General features: G+C 51.5%; 1 protein-coding gene across 1 annotated transcript; it reads right to left on the bottom strand.

Moving 5' to 3' along the window:
- Positions 1-1,198: 1,198 nt before the first annotated feature.
- LOC128405972 (uncharacterized protein K02A2.6-like) lies at positions 1,199-9,504 on the bottom strand (the record flags this gene model as incomplete). The annotated part of the gene is made up of 6 exons (XM_053373027.1): positions 8,904-9,504; positions 7,550-8,537; positions 7,217-7,492; positions 2,887-2,893; positions 2,016-2,187; positions 1,199-1,862 (listed from the first exon to the last, which is right to left on the bottom strand). Coding segments are annotated over exons 1-6 (2,616 nt in total), but the record flags the coding sequence as incomplete, so codon positions are not given.
- Positions 9,505-10,302: the final 798 nt, after the last annotated feature.

Here is a 10,302-nt window from a genome sequence, read left to right as displayed (position 1 = left end):
TAAAAACCTAAGAAATATTGCAAAAAAGAAAAACAGATGTGGAAGGGTATGTTAAAAGGCAATAGCAAATTTAGGAAATGTGTAATTAAAAAGTTTAATTCGGATGATTGTCAGAGAGGCTGAAGGAAGCCCAAAAATGAGAAAACTTGTTAAAGTTGCTGAAATATACTCAGAGTCGCAAAGTGATTTCATGCTCTTTATTCAGCTCATAGTGGTGAGGAGGAATGAAAGTCCCCTCAAAGTATCTGCTTTATATACATTATTTACACAATGGGCTGCACATGATTGGCTAATTCCGGAATTCTACTGTAAGCCAATCAGGTTGTGGATTCACTTCTATCTGGAGCATGATTGGGTAGTTCCTGCCAACCAATCATACTGCTGCATTGTTCTAGGACCAATCAGACTGCTGCATTCTGAATCCTATTGTTCTAGGACCAATCAGACTGCTGCCTTTTGGATCCTATTGTTCTAGGACCAATCAGACTGCTGCAGTTTGGATCCTATTCAACTCAGTACATAACACCCCTCCCCTCTAAGTTCCAGTCCTGCCCGGGAGGTCACATTCATAGTCCTCGAGGTACGCCGGCGGCCTACGTGTGCGTTGCGGCTTGGGGTGTTCCCTGGTCCGGGGTTCAGGTTCTGGCTCGTGTTCCAAGGATGCTGGCTGTGATGGGGCTGTTTGGTCTGGTGCTATCAACTCGCTCAGTCGTGGTTCTGGTTCCGGTGTCCTTTCGGCCTCGCAGGTCCTCTCTGTATTTACTGATTCTGCCTCTCCTGCTGGCCCCTCGTGCTCTATGGGCCTCACTGCCCCTCTGTTCCCTTGGGACTCCTCTGCCCTTTCCTCCTCCTGGTTTTCTCCCGGGAATCGTCGCCGTATCTGGTCGCAGTGGCGGCGCCAGCATTGCCCCCCATCCGTTAGCACCTCATACGACACGGGGCCAGTGACCCTGGTGACTGTGGCGGGTACCCATGCTGGGCCTGCCCCAAAATTCTTTGTGTACACTGGGTCCTGAGCCTCGAAGGTCCGGGGGTTCTTGCCTTCCCCCACCACTACCTCATCCTGAGCTCTATCGGGGTGAAGGCGGTCCAATCTTATTGCAAGGTGCCGACCCATTAGTAGTTCAGCGGGGCTCCGGCCAGTCGTTGAGCTGGGGGTGCTGTGCTGTGCTAGAAGGAATGTGGCAAGCCGGTACTCCCAATCCCCTTGCGTCATGCGGCGAAGGGTGTCCTTGGTGGTCCGCACCATGCGTTCTGCTTGGCCATTGGTGGCAGGGTGGAATGGCGCCGAACGGATGTGGCGGATGGCGTTCTGCGCTGTGAAGGTTTGGAATTCTCCTGACGTAAATGCAGTCCCGTTGCCTGAGACGAGAGTGTCAGGGAGCCCGTGGGTTGCAAACAGCCTGCGTAGTACCCGGATGGCTGCGGACGTAGAAGTGGACGGTACCAGTGCGACTTCCAGCCATTTGGTGTAGGAGTCCACCACTATGAAGAATGTTTTCCCCTGAAAGGGGCCAGCGAAGTCCACATGCAGGCGTGACCATGGTGCTCGGGCGGACTCCCAGGACTGGACTGAAGCCCTTGGGGGATCTGGGCGGGATTCTTGGCAGGCCTGGCAGTGTTTGACCCAGGCCTCTATCTCTCCGTCGATCCCCGGCCACCACACATAACTCCTGGCAAGGGCCTTCATTCTTACTACCCCTGGGTGTGTCTCGTGTAGGGCTGTGAGGACCCTTTTGCGGAGGGGCTGGGGAACAACGACCCTGCTTCCCCATAACAGGCACCCCTTGTGGGCCGACAGTTCATGTTTGCGGGTTGTGTAGCCGGCGAATTCTGGCCCGGGGCTGCTGCTGGGCCATCCCCTCCACACCCAGTCCAGGACCCGGGAGATGACCCTATCTTTCTTGGAATGGTGTGCAACTTCTTGTGCCTGAATGGGGCGGTCGGGAAGCAGCTCCAGGCTCATAACCTCTTGTGCAGGTGCTGGGTCGGGGCCTGTTTCCGGTAGTGGTAGCCTGCTGAGGGCGTCCGCATGGCCCATCGCCTTCCCCGGACGGTGAATCAGTGCATACTGGTAGCTGGCAAGGAAAATTGACCACCTGAGGACGTGAGGAGACAGCACTTGGGGGGTCTGCTTTTCAGGGGCAAACAAGCCAAGCAACGGCTTGTGGTCAGTCACCACGGTGTGTTAGGATATTTCCGTTCCACCTTAAAAGGGAGCAGGATGTTTGTGTCACAGCCTGCGCATTTCCTGTCTCACAGGATGTTTCTGTTGTCTGTTCCTTTCGTTTTCTGCTGTTTGCCTGAGCAGTCGGAGCAGACGGTCATGTCTTCTTTTGTTCTGACCTACGCTGAATAAACTGTAAATATGCTGTCCTGCTGTGCAACTTTTGCTGTGTGAATTCTGCTGATAGAGTGTGCACAAGCCTGAGGCTTCGTGTCGCTAAATTGCTGATATTGCCTGACTACGGGAGGTCGATGGATCGTCCGGCCAGGAGCTTGGGGGCTCAGATGGACTTTATCTCCCTGGCAGTATCCCAACAACAGGTTTCGGGCCCAGATTCACGGCACTTGCAGGAGAGTAAGACAGCGACAGACTGCTGAGGTATGTGCTGGGAAAGTGAAAGCAGAGGCTTTTCTGGATGCCGCAGAAAAGGCCTTTGATGTCCGGCAAGACTAATTGGCCTGGGAGCCGAGCCAGAGGCATCGTGATTAATGGGCTGCCGAGATAAGACGTCTTTGAAGGCATAAAGGCTCACGTAAAAAGCTGGAATGGATTTTTTCCAAGCTTCTGAGGCCACTGAGTGCCCAAAGTTAAATCGGCACAATTATCAGACCTGGGCAAAATGGTGTGAGAGTTTGCTGCGTCAGTTTGGAGTCTGGCATACTGTGTCTGAAGCCACTCCAGTTCCTCGGACAGAGAAATGGGAGGGCCAGAATTCGAAGGCCATTGATATAATAGTCTTATCCGTCTCTCTGGAGGAAATAAAGACGCTTGCTGGAAATTTCACGGCACGTGACATGTGGGATGCTTTGAAAAAAGCCCACCTGCCAATCATTCCAGCCCAGGGTTTGAATGCATCGGAGGTCCTGGCTGTTTCCCAGAATGCGAGTGAATGCAGGGATGCTGAGGGCACCGATTGCAGGCTGCAGGGGGAGCAGACCGTCACGTCATCCCAGGCAGCATTCCAGCCTCCAGGGGGAGCCAAGGAGTCGGCAGCTGAGAGCTCTGTTTCTCGTGAGAACCAAGGTCAAAGCCTTTGCAGAGGCCGGAAGGCCAGATGTAAACAGAGCAAGATGCTTGCAGATGGCCAGAGGCAGAGGGAGGGTGAAGAGCCCACGCCAGGGGAAAACAAGGCTTTGTTTGCTGGCACAGCTTCACCAAAGGCTAAAGGCAAGTCAGATGGCCAGGAGCAGGGGGGCAAGCTCCAAAAGCCCACGCCAGTGGAAAACAAGGTTTTGTTTGCTGGCACAGCTTCACCAAAGGCTAAAGGCACGTCTGATGGCCAGGAGCAGGGGGGCAAGCTGCAAAAGCCCACGCCGGTGGAAAACAAGGTTTTGTTTGCCAGCAAACCTGCTCTAAAGGCCAAGGCCAGGTTTTTTATGGACTCTGGTGCCAGTCGCCATGTTGCGAAGGACCGCCATCTGTTTATCTCCTTCACACCTCAAGATGGTGAGATCCACCTGGCTGATGGAAGGACTTTGCAAGCTGCAGGAGTTGGGACTGTGAAACTTGCAAGTCTGCATACTACCATCAGAGATGTACTTTTTGTTCCAGGAGCTGCGGACAATTTGCTTAGTGTCCCACAGCTTACTGGGCGTGGTTTTGAGGTTTCCTTCAAGAGGACCGTCTGTGTCATCAGAAAAGGCAAAGAGGACATTTTGCATGCAAAGTTTATGGATGGCTTATTCTGTATAACTTTTGATGACAATGCTGTTATATCTGATGTTGATTCTTGTTGTGTTGCACAAACTAACAAGGTTCTTCATGCAGGATGTATTCATGATGCACATCGAAGATTTTGTCACTTGTCTTGGCAGGCGCTGGCCAAGATGCCTGGGTTGGTTGAAGGTTTGGACTTCAAACCCTGTAAATTTCACATGAAATGTGTATCTTGTGCAGAGAACAAGGTGAAGGTTGCTCCAAAAGGCAAGGAGTCTAGCATGCAGGCTTCCAAACCCTACCAGCTAGTGCACGCAGACCTGGTTGGTCCTCTTGCGCCCTCTTTGGGAGGAGCAAGGTACTTCATGGTTCTAATTGATTCTTTTTCCAGGTACATTCATGTGTTTATGCTCGAGCAGAAATCGCAAGCATTTCCTAGGTTCAAGGCATTCTGTGCTTGGTTGGAGAATGCTCACGGTAAACGTATCGGTTGTCTGTTTACTGATCGAGGCGGGGAATTCACTTCTCAGCAGTTTGAAGCTTTCCTGACTGAGAAGGGAATCCAGCATGACTTGTCAACGACCTAGATCGCCATGGATGAATGGGCTTGCGGAGCGAGCAAATCAAACGTTGCTGCAAGGAATAAAAACCTTGTTGCATGATGCCAACCTCCCTGAGAAGTTTTGGGGGGAGGCTCTGGCGAATTTTGTTTATTCTTTTAACAGGAGACTGTCATCACCTATTGGCTGCACTCCCTATGAGAAGATGTTTGGGAGGAAACCTAATGTCAAGCACATGAGAATCTTTGGTTCTGACATGTGGGTACACACCCCACAAAGCAACAAGCTTGGGAAGCGTGGGGCACATGGTTTGTTCATGGGGTATGAAAAAGGTGCATATAGGGTATGGATGACTAACTCTAAATCCATAAAGTTCACAAGAAGTGTTGAGTACAATCCTAAGTGGGGGGAAAATGTGGGAATTTTCCAGAGTTACCCAGAGGAGGATGAAGGTGATGTGAAGAAAGCAGATCATGCTGAGAAAGCTGAGGAAACTGAGGATGATGATGATGATGATGATGATGATGATGATCAGAGTTCGGATTCCAGTTCAGTGGGCGGCGCTGCTGCTGGTGTCAGTGACAGTGATGACACAGCAGACTACAAGAGCGCAAAGGCCTCAGTCAGACCATCTGATGAGTCTGACAATGAACTGGAAGAACCACTGTTCACCATTGGTCACTTTTCTCCTAAGAAAGAGGAGATGAGTCCAGAAGACTTGCGTCTGGTTCGCAGGTCTGAAAGGGCGACCAAAGGCAAACCTCCGAAGAGATTTGCTGAGGAGTTTGCTAAGACGGCAACTGCTGTTCTTAGCAGCTCAGAGAAGGTGTGGGAACCCTCAAGCTTCAAAGAGGTTCAGGAGTTAACCTCTAAAGATGCTGAGCCTTGGCTAAATGCCATGAAGGCTGAAGTTGATTCCTTAAACAGGAACCAAACTTGGGAGCTGGTACCGGTAGTCCCAGGGATGAGACTGGTTGGCAGCAAATGGGTCTTCAAGGCCAAGACAGACCAGAATGGCAAGGTTGTCAGACACAAAGCCAGATTAGTTGCCAGAGGTTTTTCACAGGTACCAGGACAGGATTACCACGAGACCTACTCGCCCACGGTCAAATATGAGAGCATTCGGCTGATGCTCAAGATCGCTGCGGAGGAGAAACTGCATGTTTCCCATCATGACATTAATACAGCTTTTTTGTACGGGATTTTGAACGAGCAGCTGTACATGCTTCCACCTGACGGGATGCAGATACAGAAGGGAATGGTCTGTAAACTGCGGAAATCCTTATATGGTCTCAAGCAGAGTGCCAGGTGTTGGAACACAAAACTCACTGAAACGTTGCTTTCTCTAGGTTTTCACCAGGGCAAAGCTGATCCGTGTGTGTTTGTCAAGGAGGAGGGGCAAAACAAACTGTATTGTTTATGTTTTGTTGATGATCTTCTGATGTTTTGGAAGAATCAGGCTTTTTACCAAAGCACCCTAGCTCAGCTGAAGGAGCACTTTGACATGAAGGATCTTGGTGAGGTATCCAACTATCTTTCTCTGCAGGTGGAGAGAGACCAAGCAGGTAATTTTCTGGTACACCAAACACAGAAAATTGCTGATGTATTAACCAGGTTGAATTTGGTTGATGCAAACCCAGCAGACACACCGATGGTGACAGGTTACCAGGTAGATAGTACTGCTGAAGCGTTTTCTGACACAACGCTGTACAGATGCATTCTAGGCAAGTTGAATTTCATTGCTAGATGTTCAAGACCTGACATTGCTGTAAGCACTAACCTGCTTAGCAGACATGCTAACAATCCTACTGTTCAGGATTGGAAAGCTCTGAAGCGCATAGCCCGCTATTTGAAAGGGACTATGCACTACAGGCTGAGGTTCACCAGTCAGAAGACTGGAGGTCTTGAAATCTTTGCAGATGCGAGTTTTGGAAGTGACACCACGGATGGTACAAGCACTTCTGGAGTATGCTACATGTACAACCACTGCCTGTTTCACTGGTTGTGCAAAAAGCAGACGACAGTTAGCCTAAGTTGCTGTGAAGCAGAACTCAATGCTCTGTCATTTTCACTCATGGATTGTGAATGGTTGATGCAACTGTTTAAGGACATTGGGGTTTCTGTGAAATGTCCTATACAAGTGTATCAAGACAATAGATCTTGTTTGGCTTTGCTGAACTCGGTGAGTTGCAAGCAAAGGACCAAGTACTTGCAGATTAAGCTACATCGTGCAAGAGAGTGTATTCAGAAAGGACTCATTCAGGTGTCCTACATGCCAGGAAATGAAATTCCTGCTGATCTGTTGTCTAAGGTTGTTAACAGAGAACAACTTAAGGTTTACGTACAAAGGTTGCAATTGGGTTGAACCACAGATACTACAGGTTACACGGAAAGGGGGAGGATGTTAGGATATTTCCGTTCCACCTTAAAAGGGAGCAGGATGTTTGTGTCACAGCCTGCGCATTTCCTGTCTCACAGGATGTTTCTGTTGTCTGTTCCTTTCGTTTTCTGCTGTTTGCCTGAGCAGTCGGAGCAGACGGTCATGTCTTCTTTTGTTCTGACCTACGCTGAATAAACTGTAAATATGCTGTCCTGCTGTGCAACTTTTGCTGTGTGAATTCTGCTGATAGAGTGTGCACAAGCCTGAGGCTTCGTGTCGCTAAATTGCTGATATTGCCTGACTACGGGAGGTCGATGGATCGTCCGGCCAGGAGCTTGGGGGCTCAGATGGACTTTATCTCCCTGGCAGTATCCCAACACGGTGAAGGGTGACTCCGTACAAGAAATCATGGATTTTTTTTACTCCCTTCACGATTTCCAGACCCTCCTTGTCGATTTGCGAGTAGTTCCGCTTGGTTGCGTTGAGTGTCTGGGAAAAGTATGCCACTGGTACCTCTCTTCCATCTGGGAGTTGGTGTCCCAGGACAGCTCCAATTCCATAGGGCGAGGCGTCGCATGCTAGCACCACCGGCAGCCTCTCGTCGAAGTGTGCCAAGACCGAGTTTGAGACAAGCAAGTCCTTGACTGCCTGGAATGCGGCCTCCTGGCGCTGGCCCCACACCCAAGGGGCCCGCTTGTCCAGGAGTCTGTGTAGGGGCTCCGCTACCGCCGCCTTGTGGGGAAGGAAGGAATGGTAAAAGTTCAATAGTCCCAAGAAGGCCTGAAGTTCAGTCTTGTTCTTGGGCGCTGGGGTATCACAAATGGCCCGTACCTTGTCCCCAGTCGGGTGGACCCCTTCTGCGTCCACCATAAATCCCAGAAAGTCCACCTGAGGCACTCCTAGTAGACATTTTTCCCGCTTCACCTCCAGACCCGCCGTCTGAAAACGGTGCAGAACGGTGCGGAGGCGGTCCTCAAACTCCTTTGGTGTGGGCCCGGCAATCAACACATCACCGAAGAAGGGGGTGACGCCAGGAATCCCTTTAAGTAGAGAGTCCATTAGATTCTGGAATATGCCTGGTGCCACGCTGACACCGAATTGCAGCCGCTTTACCCTGAACGCTCCTCTGTGCGTCACAATCGTCTGTGCCTCTGCTGTGGCCTCATCTACTGGCAGCTGTTGATATGCTTGGGCCAAGTCCAGCTTGCCAAAAATTTTCGACCCAGCCAGGGTGGCAAGAACATGGCTGACCACTGGCACTGGGTATGCATGGGCCGTGAGGGCCTTGTTTATGGTACATTTGTAGTCTGCGCAGATGCGGACCGAACCATTAGGCTTGACGGGTGTGACAATTGGGGTTTCCCAGGGGGCATTAGGCACCGGCTCCAGCACTCCTTGCTCCACGAGCCGGTCCAATTCCTCGTCTATACGGGGTTTCAGGGCGAACGGGACCCGGTGGGCCTTGAGCCTGACCGGTCGTACTGCGGGGTCAAGCTGTACAGCAATGGGGGGGCCCGTATACTGTCCCAATTTCCCATCGAAAACCCCCGGAAATTCCTTGCATATGGCGTCCACGTCCACTTGTAAGCTAGTGTGGTTCACCCCGGTGACGGCTAGCCCCAGTGGTCCAAACCATGCCAATCCCAGTAAGCTAATGTAGGGGCCCTTGACCACCAGCAATTCCAGTTGCCGCGCCCGCCCTCGGTATTGCACCCTGAAGGTCCCCACCCCCATTGTGGGGACCTTACATCTCTGGAAGTCCCGGAGGGTGAATGGGGCCGGCCTGAGTTTGGGACCCCCCGTAGGACACAGTTTCCTTAAGGTCCTTGCCGAGATTATGAATAGAGTTGAACCCGTGTCAAGCTCCATGCGGCATGGGGCCCCCTCTATCTGTACGTCAACATAAATTTTCTCTACATTGGGGTGGGGCAACTGGTATACCTGGAAGTCCGTGAGCTCTGTCGAGTTGCCTTGGTGCGTTGGGCCCCGGGACCTGGGGCTCTTGGATTGGTCATCTGATGCCTGGCGTCGGGTGGGCCGAGCCCGACACACCCGGGCGATGTGTCCCGATTTGCTGCACGGCCTGCACTCTGCGTTGCGGAAACGGCAGGTCCTCCTCTCGTGACTTTCTCCACAGCTTGCGCAGTTCCCTCCTTCTCGTCGAGGCAGCTGTGGTGTGTGGGCTGCTTGAGTGCGCTGCTGTACTCGGTGCACCTCCTCCCTGTTGGATCCTGAGTCGTCGGTGAGGTCTTCGTGGTGGACCCTCGGTTGGGACGGCTGGCTCGGCCGTGCCTCTTGCGTCGACCTCTCGGCAGCTTCCGTTGCCAGGGCCTCCTCCAGAGCGACCTGGAACGTTAGGTCCTTCTTAGCGTAGAGGCGTCGTTGCAGCTTCTCATCCTTCAGGCCACCGACGAGGCGGTCACGAAGCATGTTCTCCAGCTCTGAGAAGTTGCAGAACCGGGCGGCTTGGCGGAGAGAGGTCACAAACCCAGTTATGGTTTCCCCAGGGGCTTGCCGCTTTGCGTAGAAGGCATTTCGACGAGCCACCACTGAGGGCTGTGGCGAAAAGTGCCTCTTCAGTTGTTCCATTATTGTTTTGTATGGAACAGTAGCGACGTCTTCAGGCGCAAGGAGAGCCCGGGCGATTTCAAACGTCTCCTCTCCGCAGACGCTGAAGAATATTGCCCTCTTCTTGGCATCTTCTTCATCGGTGACCCCTTTGGCTTCTAGGAGGAAGGTGAAATGGGAGGCGTACGCTTCCCAATCTCCAGATGCTGGGTTGAACGGCGAGAAGCTGCTTTCGGTTGCCATTCTGAGTTCCTTGTGTCCCGGAGCTGAAGCCTGGATACACGGTGCGAGGCAGCTGTGCGGCAGGTGGCGGTGCTGCGGTGCTGTGTGTGGCAGTCAGCTCAGCGGGATCCTACCTTCGTCGCCAGTGAAATATACTCAGAGTCGCAGTGATTTCATGCTCTTTATTCAGCTCATCGTGGTGAGGAGGAATGAAAGTCCCCTCAAAGTATCTGCTTTATATACATTATTTACACAATGGGCTGCACATGATTGACTAATTCCGGAATTCTACTGTAAGCCAATCAGGTTGTGGATTCACTTCTATCTGGAGCATGATTGGGTAGTTCCTGCCAACCAATCATACTGCTGCATTGTTCTAGGACCAATCAGACTGCTGCATTCTGAATCCTATTGTTCTAGGACCAATCAGACTGCTGCAGTTTGGATCCTATTCAACTCAGTACATAACAGTTGCAATGTGGTGCGATATGTATTTTTCTTGACGAAAACCAATAAAAAATATTATAAAAAATAAAATAAAATCTGCCTCAGCCCGGAGTTCCACTCTCCCTCCAGATACTCAGGTTTCTGGGACAGAGTGTCCGCCCTCTGGTTCTGGTGCCCCGGCACGTATCGTATTCTGAAGTTGAATCGAGCAAAGAACTGTGCCCATCTGATTTGCTTCTGGT

This window comes from Podarcis raffonei, chromosome W (genome assembly GCF_027172205.1).
Source record: "Podarcis raffonei isolate rPodRaf1 chromosome W, rPodRaf1.pri, whole genome shotgun sequence".
NCBI classification, from domain to species: domain Eukaryota; kingdom Metazoa; phylum Chordata; class Lepidosauria; order Squamata; family Lacertidae; genus Podarcis; species Podarcis raffonei.
This window is presented reverse-complemented; position numbering and strand designations above follow the sequence as displayed.